At 31.1% G+C, this 20,238-nt stretch overlaps 2 protein-coding genes across 2 annotated transcripts in view; one reads left to right on the top strand and one right to left on the bottom strand.

The window, feature by feature from the left end:
* Positions 1-20,238, top strand: part of LOC122523872 (neurotrimin-like) — a 232,764-nt gene that overhangs the window by 199,297 nt on the left and 13,229 nt on the right. The window contains exon 8 of the mRNA XM_043645812.1: positions 18,888-18,944. Within this exon, the coding sequence (XP_043501747.1) occupies positions 18,888-18,944 (57 nt within the window). The remainder of the gene's footprint in view (positions 1-18,887; positions 18,945-20,238) is intronic.
* Positions 7,255-10,633, bottom strand: LOC122523873. Its single transcript, XM_043645813.1, has 4 exons — positions 10,477-10,633; positions 8,266-8,382; positions 8,015-8,132; positions 7,255-7,541 (listed from the first exon to the last, which is right to left on the bottom strand). Exons 1-4 carry the CDS (start codon positions 10,483-10,485, stop codon positions 7,276-7,278), a joined length of 510 nt encoding a protein of 169 aa, XP_043501748.1. The 5' UTR covers positions 10,486-10,633; the 3' UTR covers positions 7,255-7,275.

The following is a 20,238-nucleotide window of genomic DNA, read 5'->3' as shown; positions in this document are numbered from 1 at the left end:
ACCAATTCATTTCCCGTCCCTTCCTTGATGCTCGACGACTTCTCATATCTCTTCTCTTCGTCCTGTCACAACTTACAACGTTTCGCTTTTTCTACTTGCTACGTTTTTTCCTACATTTTCCATATATACTTTCCCGCATACATTGTGCATCTTCAACGTGTGCTGTTATTAAAATAAACAACATAATGATTACATTTTTTTTCTCTATCATTTAATCAACTTCGCTGTCCAAACTGAATACGTTAAAAAATAAAAAGAAACAAAAATTCTGCACGTATAAATAATTATTTTTAAATCATTTAATTATAAGTTCATTATATGCCTAAAACTGAAATTTAAAAGGAAAAATCAAAATACTTATAAATTATTATTTTGCGTCTTTTAATCACGTCTATAATTAACATTAACATATTCGTATGTGTGAAATTAAATTTAAAAAAAAAATCATAGAGTTGTAAATAAATTTTGCATTTTTTTTTTTTTAATTATTCTATCGCATTCATTATCGCATACACACATGTATGTATGTATGTGTATAAATAGAAGGATATTTTATGTATCCTCTTATCCTTCGTTCGTACGTGAAAGAGCCCCGAGGCTGATTGTTGAAACCCGTTTACGTGGAAGTTCGACTGTTAATTAACTCCGGGACGAACGATATTTCTCTTTGAATTTCCACGTTATTCGCTCGATTTGTGTGACTTGAGAGAGAGGGAAAGAGAGAGAGAGAGAAAAAGAGAGAGAGAGAGAGAGTTTTAGATAATTTACGCTTTGAAATCGTTTCGTATGAAACCATCGAGTAATTTCAAATAATAAATAATTCAATAAGTTATTGCAATTAGGATTTAAAGTGATTACCAATGATTATAGTTTCTCATACGCCATTGTTATTCTAGTTTGATCGTTAGAGTAAGCATTTGAAAAAAAGAAATATACATATATATAGATTATTTCTAATGATATAATAACGAAACGTTTTGCAATTTGCAATTATTCCGATTGATTTTTCTTAATAATATTATTTTAGAGATGGGTCGTTTTTAACTATTATAACATCGAGTCATTATAATTGCTAACATCGAATTAATGACGAAATTACATTAATATGTAATTTTATTAATTTCTTAACACTACTTACCACATTGTGTATAAAATTATATAATCTTTGTGCTTTTAAATTTATGTGTTTCAATATTACATATATATATATGCTACCGGAATAGTGGGAAATCCGGCAATGTTAGCAATACCTCGGCATTGTCCTCAATGCAAAGAGTTTTTTGACAATGTCGGAAATGTATTCATATTTCTCACATTTCCTTGAAATTCTTAAAAATGACAAATGAGGAGCTGGTAAAGTAAAAGACCAGATATAAAATATTTCTTTCTAAACCCGCTTATCTTCTGATATGATAAGGAACAAAAGATACAGATTTTTTATGGTAATCTCTATGAATATCTGTCTAAACATAATATAATTTTCTCCTACGATAAGTAACAGTGGGCTCTACATAATAGCGATCAGCCGATCGTGGTATTGTGTGGTGTGTATGTGTGTGCGTTGGAAGCGAGGTGTTGGGGGGGAGGAGGTTGCGTATGTCTGTGTGTGCCTGTTGCCCGATAATTTATTCTTTTCAGTATTGCCTATAGGCCAGTCAACGCGGGCCAAACCCGGAACTTTTTTAGTTTATGCTTCAAAATTTGATCTAAGGGTAAGTTGACGACGCTGAATCGAATGGTGCTAATTATAATAAAATCAGCAACCGGCATCTTGGGGAAAAAGGGTAAAAAAGAGTAAAATATAGCCTTATCTTAGAATCTAGGCATTTAATCGAAAAAAGTTTCAAACAAAAGTTGTAGAGAATTAAAATACATAAAAAATGTTCTATGAGTTATCTTCGTATTTTCAAAAATAAGCGAATAAAATTGGATTGAAGATGGGAACAAAATTTTAAGAGTGGGAGAGGGCAAGCTTATCCCTCCGTCGCGTTTTACACGCGAGCGAGCTAGTGTGCGTGCGAGCGTCCGTGTGCACTAATCACAAACGAAGGATCTTCGGCAATCTTCGGGACTCTCGGTCTTGAATGAAAGTGCGAGTGAGAGAACAAACCAATATTTCTCTCTTTTTATTTATCATGCGATAACGAGTATTATTGTCCTTGGCCATCGATTGTTGAGCGTTCTGATATTTCTCTTTTTATATTTTTCTTTCGGTAGCGAGAATTTTACGTCTTGGCCATCGAGCGTCGAGCGTTTTGTATACGAGTGCGAGTGAGAAAGAAAACCGATATTTCTCTCTTTCTATTTTTTCTTTCGGTAGCGAGAATTTTTCGTTTTGGCCATCGAGCGTCGAGCGTTTTGTATATCTATATATATCGGCGTATAAGCGCGGCATTTTTAAATCGAATCTTGATGCTTATGGCACGCCATTTCTTTATTTATTGTCAAAAATAATGAACCTTGAGTAAAAAAAAAATAATTCATTTTAACAGAAACTATTATTATTTAGTTGAGAGTAAAAATAATGAATTAATTTTGTGTCTCGCCATAAAATTAATTAGAATAATAATTGATATAAATTCTTTGCCTCACAAAAATTTATTTGTATATCAAATTGAATACGTATTCTCTTTAAGACGAAATTTAAAATTTAAATATTTTTCCTATTAAATTATGTATTTTATAAAATTTTAAATTACTGATTTTTTGGCTCGTAAAAATTTATTAGTGTATCAAATTAAATACATATTTGAAAAAGAAGAATTTTATATCCACACATAAAACTAATTCAAGATATATATGAAAGGATATTCTAAAAACGTGGAATTTATTTTTTCTCTATACGTAATTTTAATTCATTTTTATTATGTTATAAGAAAACAGTAATGCATTCTGATTCATCTTCGAAGTCTTAAGAATTCTACGAAAAAAATTGAACAATTATCAAGTGGTGCGTTAGCGTAAGTAGTAACGTCTTCGCTTCTCGCGCTGGTTTATTAACGTTCGATTCTTCGTGGCGGAATTATTTTTTTTATAAGTTTTTCTATCCTTAGGTTATATAAATTATTTTTACATTTCCTAATTTCTAATTATATATAGAAAAAAAATTAAAGATTCCCCGAAGATTGCCGAAGATCCTTCGTTTGTGTATTAGTGCACACGGACGCTCGCACGCATACTAGCTCGCTCGCGTGTAAAACGCGACGGAGGGATAAGCTTGCCCTCTCCCACTCTTAAAATTTTGTTCCCATCTTCAATCCAATTTTATTCGCTTATTTTTGAAAATACGAAGATAATTCATAGAACATTTTTTATGTATATTTTAATTCTCTACAACTTTTGTTTGAAACTTTTTTCGATTAAATGCCTAGATTCTAAGATAAGGCTATATTTTACCCTTTTTTACCCTTTTTCCCCAAGATGCCGGTTGCTGATTTTATTATAATTAGCACCATTCGATTCAGCGTCGTCAACTTACCCTTAGATCAAATTTTGAAGCATAAACAAGAAAAGTTCCGGGTATGGCCCGCGTTGACTGGGCTATATGTCCAATGCTTAAAAAAGTTCTTAAAAACTCTTCTGTTTCCGACTTTGTCAAAAAACGCTTTGCATTGAGGAAAATGCCGGAGTATTACTAACATTTTCGGATGTTCCACTATTCCGGTAACATATATACCGATTAATCATCGATGAACCGTGAATCCGACGATTAAATTTCTACCTATGAAAAAATTAATCAATTATAAAACAATAATATTGATTTCTATATTTAACAGGATATACTGTAAAACAAAATTGTAGCGTTTGTAATTGATCGAATTCATTAATGAATAATATTGTATTCATAGGCGTTGCTTTTGTTAATTAAATAACATTGATACTAATCTAATGAACTATTTAAAAGCAATACTAATCTATCTAATTTCGTTGTAAAATTGGAAGCAACTAATTGAATATTTGATCGTACATGTTCTATTCTAAATGAATCAACAAAATAATGAGTCTTACTATATTCCTATCTAATTAATTTAACGATAATAGTAATCCATAATTTGTTGTGAAAAAAAGTATAATCATTGCAAAGAGTAGAGCATTATAGCATATGACATAGACATAGATTAAAATATCTGTAACATGAGAGTAGAAAGCATTGAAGTTTTAACTAGGAAAAATGAATTTCTTTGATTTTGCCAGTGAATTTAACGATTGACGGAAGTATATTTTTTTCTTTTTTTTCATTTTGAATAATCATTAACGAGAAATAATGTAACTAAATAGTAAATAAATAATAATAAAATTATTTAAAATAAATAAATAAATAAACAAAGAAACTTTTGTAAATTAAAAAGAAATTCATTAATTAATGCTTTCATGTATATAAAAAAAATTTTTAAACACTTATATTGTCATGTAACATTTTAAATTTCCATTAATGGGTCTTTGAATGACGTAAAAAGTGATTAATATTTTTTATACCATAGCAATGACAACAAAAACTACTTCTATACACGAGTTGCCAAAGTTTACGACGAAGAAATAGTGAAGTTACTTGATCGTTCTATGCGAAAGATTTAATGATTTAATGTTTGCGTTCGCGTGATAGTCGTAGCCGGTAATATCATTTTATAATAGAGTCATCGATCGTTAATAGTCGAGACTACTATGGGGGTGAGACTTTACCCTTCTTTCGTGTAATTATCCCATTTGGAATTACCTACCTCGAATTAGTTCACTGTACTTTTTACCTTTTCATTTCCTTTATTTTATTCCTTTTCCTTTCTTTCTTTCTTTCCTCCCTTTTCTTTCATTCTTTCCTTATCTCTTTCCCTTTCTCTTTTTATATGAAATATTAATTATTCGGAAAAAGAGACACTTTTGCCATCTATCTCGAACTGTTCGAGTTTGTAAGTTCATTCGGTATTCGAGAAAGTTTTAAAACACGGTAAAGAAAGTTCATTGGGAACGAACGTGAGGTTTTTCTTTTTTTTTTTTTTTTTTGTGCATTTTAAAACTCTTTACGATATTTTATTTAATATTTTTTCTTACTTATTTTTTCCTAAATTTTCATTTTTCAAATCGTAACTATTACACCGTGTACTTTATAAATATTAGAAGATCTTTTATTTAAATCATTTATTTTAAGGATTTGAATACCATAGCGTAAGAAGCCGATTTCTGTAAAGCCTATAAAAATAATAATAATAATAATAATAATAATAATAATATTAATAATCGTAATAGTATTATTACTAGACATTTTCGGAACGATATAACGTACCGCCATGAGAAGTTCGTGAGAGAGAAATTGTACATTTCCGACGGAAATGTAACATGGTTTCATACTTCTCATCATTACAAGGTAAAATAATTTTCGTACTTTAATTGGCATCGAGTACCACGGTGATGCGTAACTGTAACGAATGATATACATCTTTTTTAATTAAATCTAAGATCCAAATATATATATATAATTCTCTTATATATATTTTTATTATATCTTTTATATTTTAATTTGTTTGTTTATTGTTCTACTCACGCTTTGTTAAAAATGTCAGCACTGTAATCGATCACCAATTGACCGATATAACCGTTGAAAAACACGAATGCCATAACTGCGAGCACGTAAAACACGTAGGTAACAATTTCGTCGAAATTTTGCTCGACCATATCCATAGTTAGAATCTAAATGACAGGTTAATGGGAATTACCGAGTGCCGAACCAATTGAAATCATTTTCAACGTGAATGTTTCTGACTGCATTTGACGGCTATACAAATAGTGAAAAGAGAGAGAGAGAGAGAAATAACAAAGAAAAAAAATAGGAAGAAAGAAAATATCTAGGACAAGAGGTTGGTATGATTTTCATGCTCGGCGAATCGTGTACACCATTTTCTTTTTATATTTTCTTTTTATATTTTTTTTTCCTTTTTCTTTTCTTTTTTTTCCATCTTCTTTCAAATACTTTTAACCATCGCTAATGGTTACTTACCGATTTCATTTAGATACACTTTAATAGAGAAGAAAGAAGTAGAAAGAAAAAGAGAGAGAGAGAGATTTTGTATATAAAAAATAATAATAATAATAATAATAATTCATACACCACTTACACATAAAATTTCGATGGCGAGCATAACGAAGGTTAGTAAAACCTGGACGAATAAACTCCATTCGTAATGCGAATTCACGAGATTGGCAAAGCTTTAAACGTTAATAAATACGTGGATTTAAATAAATTAACGTTATGAGGTATAACGTTAGTTAATAACGTTAATAATAACGTATAATATAATAAAATAATTTAGTAATTATCTAATTTAATTCGTTTTAAAGGGGGCAAATGTTTTGTTTTTTCTTTTTTCGACGATAATTTTTTTAACGTCGAAATGTGCAAAATCAAATTACTGGTTGTAGAAAAAATGTAATATCGTAATTTATTTACTAGCTTGTTCGAAAAGTAATTTCGTTTTTTTCAATAGCAAAAGAAATCAAATTTGTTCATACTTAAAAACTAAGGAGTTTTTAAATGATCCTGAATTGTAGGAATTTGATGAATTCAACTTTTAACTGTTAATTGAATTTTTATACCATAATTAATATCCAGCAGTACACCCTATATTTTATTCTCGTTTCCTTCAACTGGATAACTTTAACGTCGTGCACCGCTCTAAACGATATCACCTGAATGAAAATTAACAGAAAACCAATTTTGACACTGGCATTCACTTAAACACATCCACACCATAAACGGCACATAATTTTGTTCTTCCTTGAACCGCTTTATTACTCTTACGATAATAAAAAAAAGAAAAATTTAACGAATACGCTTACTTTAATTTTCTATTTCTAATGCGATGATAAAAGAAAAACCTATTTGACAGATCGGTACGCGACAAGTTTCTAAATCACGTCTGAAGTGTTTATTATTAGAACGTTAAATGATTTTTAGATTCGGAGTAAGGTTTCATTATTTATTGATAAACTTGACTAACGAAATTTTTATAAGAACAACGAAATAACTTATCGAACAATAAGCAAATTTTTCGTTCTAATTATTATTACTAACTTTATCGCTCTTTTATGATATTTAATCACGTGAAGCATTTTAGCGTATAATTGTTCGTTGTCATAAACGTGATTTTCGTCTTTCTCATCTAAAATAGTTTCGAATAAATATCTAGAAAAGAAATATATATATAAAATTAATTGTTATTTATACAAAAATTGATTTCTTTTTTCTTCTGAAAAAAAAAAAGAATTAGTTTTGCTACTAAATTCTTACCCTGTGACTTCAAACAATGCGCAAATATGTTTCATGCAGATTAAAACCATCGGATAGAATGCCATTGATATTGAACCCACTATGGTTGACACGAACAAGGCTATCAAAATCATAAAAAAAAAATATTTCTCGTGATCGAAGAACAATACTGCTGGGATTGGTAATTCGCGTGGTCTGGTTTCGTTTAAGGGTACAACGAAATCCAAAAGTACCGGTGTCATCGATAGAAATATCAAAAAATACATTGACAAATAGTGAGTTGCTGAAAAATAATAATATCTCAAATTAATTGCAAATAATATTGGGATAAAATAATCGGGTTAATGAATTTTGAAAATGATCTAAAATCATTTAATTTTTAATTTAAAAGATCTGATAACGCTTTTTGCTTTGAAGTGCATAAAAAATTATTTGTTCGAAAGAAATTTTCATTTAATTTATATTTTTTTTTTCATAGTGCAGCGAAAGAAAATATTTTCTTTTTCTATTTAATATCCAAAACGATTTTAGATCACTTTCATAATTACAAAGTACAATATATTTTTAAGTCAATTATGTTTCATAGTTTAAAAAAAATAGTTGATTGCAAAAGGTCGTCGTAGAAAATAATAGTTGCTAACAAAAAGATTTGAAACTCAACAAGGACGGTAGGTAGTAGACGTCGTGCAATTTTCCATCTCTTGTTGGAGAATAAAAGTTTAAAGCTTTGAATGAACAAAAGTGTTTGATCCCTACCGGCTAAAATTACAGTGAACATTCTGCCTTCCTCTGCGTGCTCCTGCATAATTCCCCTTTCTCTTCCAGCTGCCAATGTACTCCAGTCATACCTGATATGTTCCACAATCATTTTTACCTACAATAATCGACACGTGTATTTGTTTTTTCTTTTTCCCTTTTTAAATTTTAACAAAATTATTTAATATTATCCACATATTATTTAATAACTTATTTTCTAATCATTTCAAACAATTTTTTTGCTTCCTTACTTTAACATCGTTCGTATACATGGAATAATAGCCTTCTGTTATAGCAAAACTCGGTAAAAGAAACATGCACACGTTCGTGACTGTCTGAAAATCGATACTCGATGCAATCTTAGATAACTGAAAAAGTTAATCGTTCAATTATTAAATAAAGACAAAAGAAGCAAACCTATTCGCACTAACAAAATCAAAATTAATATCTTTAAAGAAATGTCAAAACATTTAAACACGCACTTGGGGAATCAAAAGACAAAAGAGACACGTCTTAGCAATTACATTTAAAACAAATTTCCTTTTTTTATCTAAGAAAGGCCACAATCCAACGATCGACAAAAAGAATCGATTTAATTTGTAATAACTATCTTCGAAAATGTAATCTCGATCTTCGATTTCCCTTCTTTTATATTGTTAAAACACTCAGAGTCTAAAAATAATAAGTAGTATTAACGAAGTGTTTTCTAGCAGTCCTTCTCGACTTATTTACCTAAGAAACGCTTAGCGTTCTCAATCAGCACACCCCCACCGTTTGCATCCTCCCAACTTCTCTATCGATTGGGAATTCTTCCGCCGGTGGTTCCTCCTCCTTCTTGTTCTGCCGGCTCTCTCTCCGTCTACATAAGCGACTCTCGTTCACCTTGTCCCGACTCTTCCTTCCCCCCTCCGTTCCTTACTTAACCCCGCCCCCCACCTACCTCACGCCCCGAGCCCTCCTCCTCCCTGCGCACTTAATCCCTGCTCTCTCCCCGTCCTTACTATTCCCCTGCTTATAGCCCCAACACCGGCACCTGTCACCCCTCACCCTGCTTACCCATACCAGCCTCGCTCCTTATACTTTTCCGCCGTCATCCCCGCTCTTCTACACACCCCCCTTTCTCTTCTTTTTTCTTCTACTTTTTTCTCTTCCATCCAGCCCTTCAGAAAGTTTCCTGATCGACTCGACCACTTACTTTGATATTTTTACTAATGGTTTTGTTTTTGTTTAACGTATATACGCGCGCGCGCGTGTGTGTGTGTGTGTTGTGTTGTTAATTAACTATTTTCATCTACATAGTACGTTATTTCGTAAATTAGATAATTATTTGAAATACGCAATACTGTAATTGTGATAGTACCTGTTGCTTCGTTCTATACTATACTATCAATGCATAATGTGATAGTGATAGTCATCGCGAATATCGTTCTATCTTTTTCTAATTAACTATTCTTTTTTATAGGATCGATTAATTAATTTTTACATTAAAACATATAATTGCGATATTAAACAAATGTTGGATCGCAAACACGTAAATTAAATAAAAGTACATTCACGTAAATCAAAAGTAAAGTACGACTCGGAATGATAATTTTGTTTCAATGTTCATATTCATACATACGCATGCATATAGATATACATATATGATATATATATTTTTGTAACATAACAGTGATCTTTGATTCTTTTGTTCATCGTTAAATATATATACGAATACTAACGAGGAGGATCAAAGAAAATGCAAAGCAAAAGTAAAATGGTAGATTGCTAACCGCATATAATTAGTAATGCAAGCAAACTGTGGACGTAGATCAGACAGCATAAATTCTTTCTCGTTAAATTTAGATCACTGAAAATAGCACCATATTTTCTTTCTTCCCTCTCAGCATTTTTCCTTATCGCGTTTTGTTTACCTTGAGCTTATTATTAACGTACAAAAAACATGCAAATTTGTTACATTGTCTCTCTCTCTCTTTCTGTCGCTTTTTTATTCGTTCTCTTCATCTTCTTTTTCCCTTTTTTGAAATTATTTAAATATTTCGCTTAAATAAGCATATATATATATACAAATCGTGATTATTGTCGAGAAAATTTCGTAACATTTTTTTTTTATTTCACTCGTTTTATACCATCGTTCAGATTATTATTTAAAATATCATTATTATAAACTCGTTCGAATTTTATTGCCATTGTCCGAAAGATGCAAATTACGGAACGTTTATTTATCTTTTCGCGTAGTAGAAAATATTTTATGCGTGCATTATCGCGTACGCAATTATTATTAAAATGGAGATATTTGATCAATGAATATCGAGATCGGATAAAAAAAAAAAATTCAAATATTGATTCCCCGTTCTTGTTTATCTTCAAAATGAATGTACTTATTTTAATTATTATAGAAATGTGGTGAACAAAAAAATTATTTTTTTTTTTTTTGAATTGTTAAATGCAATAATACTCACCCGGAACATAATAATTTTCAATATTCCATTCTATTGATTTACCGCGAATAATATTATGAATCGGAGTGTTTTTACACGAGGTAATGGCTTATGAAACGAAACGATTCGACGACACGTTTATTATCGTCCGTTCTTCCATTTATGACTTTTATATCCACCAGAGAGAGAGAGAGAACACACGCTCGTAACGAAGTCAATTAAATTAGGTGGAATTACGCACAAACGTAGGACAGGTCGAGCGCGTTTACATGAACGCAAACTCCGGCCGATCATTAATTTCTATTTCACGGTAATATTCTATTTCGTCGAAATTTCAACGTTTGCCTTGTCTAAGCTTTTCTACGTATACCGGATGAATCATCTCGAAAATATTAAATTACATGTTGAGCATTACATATTGAAGAAACCTAGCTACGTGATTATGTAATATCAAAAATAATCAAAACACACACAATACCATCTCAAGTAGAAAACGACACGAATTAAAAAAATATAATGAAAATTTAGCAAACGGAAAATGTCGAAAACGTTAATAATAACATTGCAAATGGGGTGACAAAATTTAGGAATGATTGTCTTAATAAAAAATCATCTTCGTGTCTACTTTGTTTCAATAAAATACATCGATACGCGAAACTACGAATTCAAAAATATTAAAAGTAAATATTATTTATTGTATATTTTTGTACATACGCGCACTTGCATGTGATTTCGTTTCGCAATCATATTTATTTGTATTATTCTTGTATAATTTCATTAAAGAAAAAGAAAATGAAAATACATTAATTTTTTTGTTCGAAATTTTTCAAACCGATTTCCGAGTATATGAAATATCTCTGAAAAACTTAATGATTTATTCGATATATATATATACAAGTAATCTAATAAACAAGTATATCTATCAATATATCTATAAAACAAGTAATCTAATGTTAAAAAATAAATTACGATGGTTCAATTTCACTGGTACGTTCTGGATTTGATATATCAACTCGACGATACACGAAGTTACATATTTAACAAGAAGACAGGAAGGTTACTCGAAATCAGACCGGAAATGAAAGGAAGAGCAAAGTAAGCTTAGACGACGAGAAAGCCCATAAGGGAGAGCACCACTGACGTGCCGTAAGATTGATTGGAGTCACGGGATGGAAAATTAACGGTTGCTGGTGGTCCAGGGATGGGTGAAGAAGGGTACAGGATGGCTGAAAGTAGTCTTGACAGTGGTGAGAGGGGTTACCCTGCTACAGGGAGTTAGATGCACACTGCATACTAATTTCGAGTCACCTGCATTACCCCTCCAGACTTTCCCTTCTAATTTTATCCAATGAAATATCTACCAATATCTTATGTCATTTACTATTACAAACAAACACAAAAAAAATAACGAAGTAGAACAAATATATATATATATATACATACGCGTAATAATTTATATCATTATTTCTTAACTATTTTACTTTACACTTATTGAGTATTTCTTCAATAATTTATGTAGGATAGAACAATTGAAAAAAAAAAGAAAAAATTATTTAACCACACACACGAGCATCTAATTTTGTTTTTTTTTCTTTTACAATCTTAGGTATTTTTTAATTGAATTCTTTCATATTTTATATCCGCTACAACAATGAAACAACCAAAAATTATATAAATAAACATACACACACAAATATCACGCATGATCGTCTATGATTTGATTAATTATCTCGATTAATTTTATTTAAGCAATAATTTGAAAGATAAAGGAAACAAAAGTGTATGAGAATGTTTAAATATATGAATAAACGATTGTTTAATTTGTATGTTATATTTCCTCGAGAATATCGAAATGAGAAGGATCGTACGGTAGAGTTAATTGCACACAAGCTTTTCCTACCAGAATGGAAAAGCTCAAATGAATTTTGCTTATTCATGCAGCGATCGTTCATAGAACGAACAACGACCACGAGGCTCGTCAAACATCGCATACTGAATTTGAAGGCTCCACGAGTGGCCCACTGCTTGTTTGTCCGAGTATCTACTCAGAATGAATAATTTCGTCGAATCGTTATTCACCGTGGATCGTTCAGCATTTAATCGCTGCTGCCCTTCCCAAACTACGGCTCCGACATTTTTTCGTCATCGTCGTCGTCGTTTTCGTCGTCGTCGACGTTGACTGAAAAGAGATCGGCATAGTTGAATAAAAAAAAATAACAAAGAAAATTCTATAGCACAAAAGACAACAATACCTCGTACGTGTGTAAGTACTATATGTCTATGCTTTACTTCATTCGTGTCCCCTTCTTGTGAATTTTTATTTTATTCTATATATTTAAATAAAATATTAATAATATTTTTTTTTAACGCTGAACCTATAACCTTAAGTCAAATGACCATTATTTGTTACAAAAAATGCGATAATACATTGTATATGTATATATAATGTACATTATTCATTTTTAAATAAAAGATAATAATTTGTTCATTATTCAAATGGCAAAAATCTCATTCTATATTCAGTTATATGGTTCTTTTTAAAAGTAGAAAATAGGTATACATTAAGTGTCAGTAGGTTTAGTGTTAATACAAGTGCTCAATTATTACAAGATACAAAAATTGATAATAAATTGACTATAATCCTTTGATAAATGTGATTGCAAAAAAAATAATAGAATATCGTTATTCATTCAACAATTATTTATATATAATAATAATTATATATCTCTTTCTTATATATATAAATCATCTTGAAAATAAACTACGCATCAACAAAGAACTAATGTAAAATAAAAAATAAAAAAACTTGGTCATAATTCTTCTACGAAAAAAAATTAATTCTTTTCAATATTTTTTTTTCTTATTATAATTTAAACAAAAATAATTATATATTTAAGGGACGATCGCGTTAATTGATCGATGTATCTTCGGTTGCATTAATGTGTCAACCTACCCGTATGTAATTATCAAAGGGAGAGAGAGGGAGAGGGGTAAGAGATAGATGTCTGTAACGCGAGACATTTGAGCAAGGTATAAGGGATGGAAGGACTGGAAAGGACGAATCAGGGGTAGAAGAGGGATAGTAGTAGGAGGATGAGAGTAACAACGGCATGTGTACACGCGTCTATCCTTAATTGGATCAAACGGCCGACTATCTTCGGTCGATATGTCAGCTAGGGATTCCGTCACGAGTAATTACAGACGTGTACCAAGAGAAGCTGCAGGCAAAAGCATCTACAAAGCTATTGTTTCGAGAAATTGGGTTAATCGAAATTGTCTTTCTCTCTGTTTTTCTTTTTCTTTTTCTTTTCCTCTTTCTTTAACGAAACCAAATTATTCCTTAAGTGAGAACAACCCTCGGATTTCGTTAAACTTTCGAATTTAATTTAAAATTAAACTTTAAGACAAAAAAGAAAGAAAGAAACGAATATAAAAGAAACGAAAAGAAAACAAAAAAGGGAAAATATTCTTATGTTAATTATTTCTTTAGCGAAGAATTAAAAGCGCTGTGTGTGTGTGTGTGTCTGTGTGTGTGTGCACGATTCTAATTTTTGTAAATCCACGATTCGCTAGGCAACAAACAATTTAACAATTTACTCATGAAAGATAAATGCGTTCCTATTTATTTTATCTCGTCCATGATATTCACGGTTATGCGCGACCCAGATAATTTATCGGATAAAATTCTGTGTGTAAATAATATAACGATGAAAAGAAAACGATAACGAATAATCAACTTACTAATGCTGATACTTATTTAAACAGGTACAAATTATTTCTATGTTTTATCATTCGAATTAAATTTCATGGAATTTTCTAAACGACCGATTGGTATTTATTAACAAAACTAATAAACAATATCTGAAGGAATAAGAAACTATAGAAAGCGAATAAAAACAAAAAAAAAAAAAGTATATAAATAAAGTTAAAATAATTTAAACGGAGAGATGGTTTGGTGATTATCGATTAACAAAAAAAACATAATATATATTTTTTCCATCTTTCTATTTCATTTCTCCTCTCTCTCTCTTTCTCTCTCTTTCAAATTATGGAATATATTTGAACTCTCTCGCATCCAAGGCAAAACGCTTTAATTGGAATTAGTACATCGGGTAATATTTGAACAGCTACCAAGAGAAGATCTTAGAGCAGTAACACGCGCCCGCGCGCGCGTATGGAACAAGGTAACAAGAGGAAGAAATTGGATGGAACCGTTGACGGACCAACGGGAAAAAGGATGATGCTATTAGACTAATTAAGGCGCCTTAAGATTTTAACGAGTTCACTTACCCCTTCTCCTATTTCTCCTCTTCCACCACCACCGCCACCACTTCTTCCTCCTCTTGTTCTTGGCCAGAGTCGGCCAACTTTCAAAATAGTCGCGTGTGAGGTGCGAACTTTTACTTTAAGTTAATTGAAACGTTTCTTCTTCTTTAGCCGCTCATCCTCCCCCATCCCTTTCTTTCTCTTCAATTACTAAAAAAACAAATAAAAGAAAAATATTAATGAAAAATGTTTATATGCAAATAAAGGAATAATAAATGTATTCAATCGATAACATTTCATAATTTTACTTGTCACGAATTGTAAGGCAAATTTATCTAAACGCATGAGATTATAATATTTTAATCGTACTAAGCTTTAAGCGTACTATCGATTTATATTAAAAACACATCTAACGTATCATGCGTGTATTGTGTAAAAAAAGAAAAATAGAAGAAAGTAAAAACGCAGGCCTACGAAAAGAAAATCATGGATAGAAAGTAAAATCGCATGAATAATAGGTTCGTAAGTCGTCGTTAAAGCCATAAGCGTTTTATTAATCGTAAGTTCGCGCAATGAAAGGTCAATGCATGGAGAGCAGTCGGCAGTGGCGGGAGTGGCCAATCATCAATCAGCCGAGCGAAGTTAAATGGTCGGGACAACGGGTTTTAATATCCCCCGAGAGAAATAAAAGTTAGCGCGATAAATCAAAAGTGAAAAGTCACCGCCTGTGACTCTTTCTCTCTCTCTCTCTCTCTCACATACACACACACACACTGTTTCTCTCTTTTTCCCTAAACTATCTCTTTTTCCCTTTTTTCTTCTTCTTTTTTTTTTTTTATCTTTTTCATACTCCATCCTTTTTCTGTCTTGTGCCACTCAGCCACGCACCAAATGGCAAGTTCCTTCGTTTCTCTCTTCCTTTGTCTTTCTTTAAAGTATCTTATATACACTCACACACATAAACGTATACTTAATATTATACTTATGTATATATATTAAAAGCTATACGCGTAAGGACCCGTTTATGTATTAGAATTTATGTGAATCCTCTTGCGTTTATATATTTTAAGATATACACATATACACATTTATATATAAGGATACATGGTATCTCTATCTCTTTCTTTCTTCTTGCCTAACATCCAGAATACTCGAAGAGATGATAAATGAATTTCTCGACTTCCCTATTTATATCTATGACCCGAAATGGCCTCACTGCCTGAGAAATCGGTTAATTTCTTTCCAACGATCGCTCAACGACACCGAGACGACACCAGCCAGCAATCCACCCCATTGAGATTATTTGTGGATAATATTGTCCTCTTTTCTTCGTTCCTTTTTATTTCTATTGTTTATCAAGCGTTAAACCTCTTGAATCATAAAATAAAATCACGAAGTATTAAATTTAGAAACCGAAATGTGTGTGTGATTCATAATTTATTTCAAAATTTAAAATATTAAAAAGACTAAAAATGATCAACACGATCATACAGAATAATAATAATTCGAGGCAGATAAAAAATAAACCTTTACCAAGTGAAATTGATCAGTGATTTATTTTCGATTATTCACACGTGTTCACATAGCATACCTATTTATACTTATATATGAGATATGAAAAATGTATGATCGGTTATTTTCAAAATGATCACAGACAGTACAAAATTATTTCTAAATTCGTACGATTTTTTCGTCACGTGCCTCGAGCGAAAATTTTTCCACAAACTTTTCATGGACTTATCGCATAAGATCCGACAAAACCTCTGCACTCTCTGCACTCTCTCTCTCCCAACCTTCTACCCCCTATTACGTATGCCTTATCTAACCTGTGAAAGTCACCAAATTCCTTACTAAGTTCGTCGAGATTATATCCTACGGGGAGCAAACTTTAGATAATAGGAAAGAGTGTTTCGAAAATTTTTCCATTCAAGATATATTTACCATTCCCTCACTCACTCGCTCTCTCTCTCTCTCTCTCTCTCTCTCTCTTTGTCTCTTTTCTTTTTTATTTTTATTTCTTTTCGAGAAAGAGAGAAAAGAAAAACACATCGATAGGACGTCCCTTTAATGTATATATTCTATTTATTTTTATTTTAATACTCTTCTAGACTGTTCGTTAGAAACCTTACCCAACTAGTTACGTCATTTAATATTCCTATCACGTTTTATTTAATAATTACTACGAGCTTGGACGCAATTAAAAAGAAAATATAAATAAATAAAAACCTTTCAAAGAATGAAAGTAAGGAAGGAAGAGAGGGTGGAAGAGAGGAAGAAAGGAGAATTAAAAAAAAGATAAAAAAGGAAATGTTTTTTAACGACCGAAAGAGAGAGAGAAAAAAAAATAAGATGGTAGGAAAAGAAAAGAAGAAGAAAGAGAAAGTTCTCTTCTGACAGTGTTACATCGGCTAATAAAACGTTACTATAATGCTCCTGCGAAGAAGCATAACGAAGCAAAAAGTCTGAGAGAAGATAAGACGGGAAGTACTTATAACGAGCTACTTCTAATTAACCATCTTGTACTTGAGGCACTCTTAAAACGCGAACTTAAAGATTACCATCGACTACGTCGCCCCACCGAGTCGCTGATTTTACTACCATTTTTACACTCCTTTTTCTATCTCTCTCTCTCTCTCTCTCTCTCTCACTCTCTCACTCTATTTTTCAGTTCGTGTCTTTCTTTCTCTATGTATATATTATACAAATATATCCATTTTATTTTTCGATAAATATACGATAATAATATATAAAATATATAAAAATTTGATAATATATAATTGGATATTTTTTTAAATATGCCTACACCATTTTCTTACATCGCTGAATTATAGGAAATAAATTATTCCAATTTTAATACTTAAAATTATTATTTGCAATAGGAATATACTATGGAGCGTCGAAACTTTTTCTATTATATTATACAACAATTTATTTTCTTATAATGTTTAAAAAAAGAAACTAAAAATCTGAAATAAGCTCTTGGCATAACTGTACCTAAATAAAAATATAAAAATTTCATCGAATAAAATATAATAAAAATATATAATATAGAAGAAATTTATATATATATATAGTGTATCTAGGATGTTATAGGTAATATGTTCATGGTTTAATGGCAAAGTATTATAAGAGATTGTAGAAGGGAGATTGTAAGGGAAGTCCTCCAAACCCGAAAGGGGCGGAGTAAGAAAATAAATAAATAAATAAAAATATATATATATATTTAAAAATTTAAACACAATATAAAAACATATATAGAAAATAATTCTATAATATACATAATACGTTACTGATTATATTTTTCCGTTTTTACCCTAGACACCGTTTGGCCTATATAATCAAATAATTATATACTATATTATAAATGAATCGCATAAATAAAAATTAATTATCTACGTATATCATATTTGATTTATTAAAATATCAAATCGAAAATTCTTCGTTTAAAATCACTGATACACGTTTGTAATGATACATCGGCCAGTGTATATTGGCCTATGTCTGACTAGATTCCGGTTGTTACTACTACTAATACCAACGCGATAGTAGTAATATCAACAAAGTAGTAAATTTCGGAGACGAGAGAACACGACACGTGCAGGACGAATGACGAAATTAGGAATAATTATTCAAGTATATTCACCGAGATGATGGTAAGGGACGCTACTGGAGAGATTGTAAGAGATACCTAGGAGAAACAGAGAGAGAAAGAGAGAAAAATGGGGGGAGGGGGTTGGAGAGAGGGGTTGGAAAGGCAGGAGGAGAATACTACGGAGGTAAAATATGATCTCGAGTTTGGCCGGCCTGGTCGACGCCACGGTGGTGGCTAATACGTTTCAGGGCGAAGTTAGTAACAGGTGGCGCGATCCATAACGGTTCTTGCAGCTTTCACTGTATCCCAACCTTTAACCAACCATCCCTTACCTCTTCCTTTCTATTCTGAAGAAAAGAAAAGAAAGAGAAAAAGAGAGGAAGAAATTATCTGCCCATATTGTTCAATGATAATACAAAAAATCATTTCTTGTTGTGGGATAAATTTTCATATCGGTTTATATAATAAAAAATATATGCATATATATATATATTTTTTTTTTTTTCTTAAAGATTTGTTTTACTGTATATTTTACTAGAGAGTTAATTTTGTGTGAAATTTTTTGTGTTCGTAGAATCACCGCCACCGAGCACCAGTCCGAGTCCATCGACTACGGAAATATCTAGAAAAGGTGAGTTGTTCAAATATACATTTCTTTTTTTTTGGTCTTTATATTCTTCCTCTTTTAAGAGTACGAGTCATTTATATACTAACACCTTCTTAACTATTCTAAAATATAATACTACCAAAGAGATCGCGACTTTATACCGTTTTTCCAGAATCAACACGACACGGATTTTTGTTTTTTGTTTCCTCAAACAAGTCATCCATTCCATGTTACTAATCGTGCCCACGATGTTTGACTTTTATAATCCAATCGTGACTAGATCGTTAAATTATCTATACATTTATTTTAGTAATCGTTTCAATAAAATAAATATATTAGTTTTAAATACAAATCCTATATTAATAATAATAAAAAGAAAAGACAAATAAGAAACATTATAAATTAATCCATTGTAATTGAATCGGCAAAAATTGGTAATACTGGAAAGAATATTCCTTTGATTAATTAATATAACCAACATACTAACGACGTACAACAATCATACGTGGAGCCTAACGAATGTACAAATTTTCTCTAAAAAGGAAGAAAGATATATATATTTCTTCTTTGTGTGTGTTTCCTTGTATCTGGCTTTCTCTCTCTCTCTCTCTCTCTCTCTCTTTTACATCTCACTGGTACTATTTGAAGTCACAATTAACGTCAATTGTATTATCCAATTTGAATAGTGGGAACAACGGTGTTTCCGGCTGTTAAGTACATCGGCACGTTCCGCTTTATGCGATTTCATTAGAGACGGACAAACTCGGTGCTTCTTCATTATGCGGGATGCAATCATCTCCTTTCGCGTTAACAACGTTACGTGACACATCGCGTGGCGTTGATTTTGCGCGTCTCTACTTTTGAAATTCCTTAGACGATCTACAACCGTTTGTTAGATACGCTCGTTAATACATTACCAACAACGCTAACGAAGTAGATCTTTCCACGAATGCCAAATTGTTTTCTTTTTCTTTTTTTTTTTATTAACATTCTTTCTCTCTATCTATCCATGTATATCTCTGATTGCCCTTGTCTTTTTCATAAGCATAATTCCCCTAACATTTGTTTAACCGATTCTTATCCGGGATATTTTAATCTTAAAAATGAATTTGTAATGTCTGTGCCAATCATTATGATTTCAAAATTATATATTTAACAATTTTATTTAATTATAAATGTTGAAATAGTATATTTTTGCTATCCTTGTTTATCATAATATTATTTTTTCTTAAATTAATTATTGTTAACATTATTATGCAATTATAACGCAATAATTTATCTTTGTAATAAGACGCAATTTAATTAACGAAAAGAAAAA

Source organism: Polistes fuscatus, unplaced genomic scaffold (genome assembly GCF_010416935.1).
Source record: "Polistes fuscatus isolate 324 unplaced genomic scaffold, CU_Pfus_HIC Scaffold7, whole genome shotgun sequence".
Classification (NCBI taxonomy): domain Eukaryota; kingdom Metazoa; phylum Arthropoda; class Insecta; order Hymenoptera; family Vespidae; genus Polistes; species Polistes fuscatus.
The sequence above is the reverse complement of the archived record's forward strand: the minus strand, read 5'-3'. Positions and strand labels throughout refer to the sequence as shown.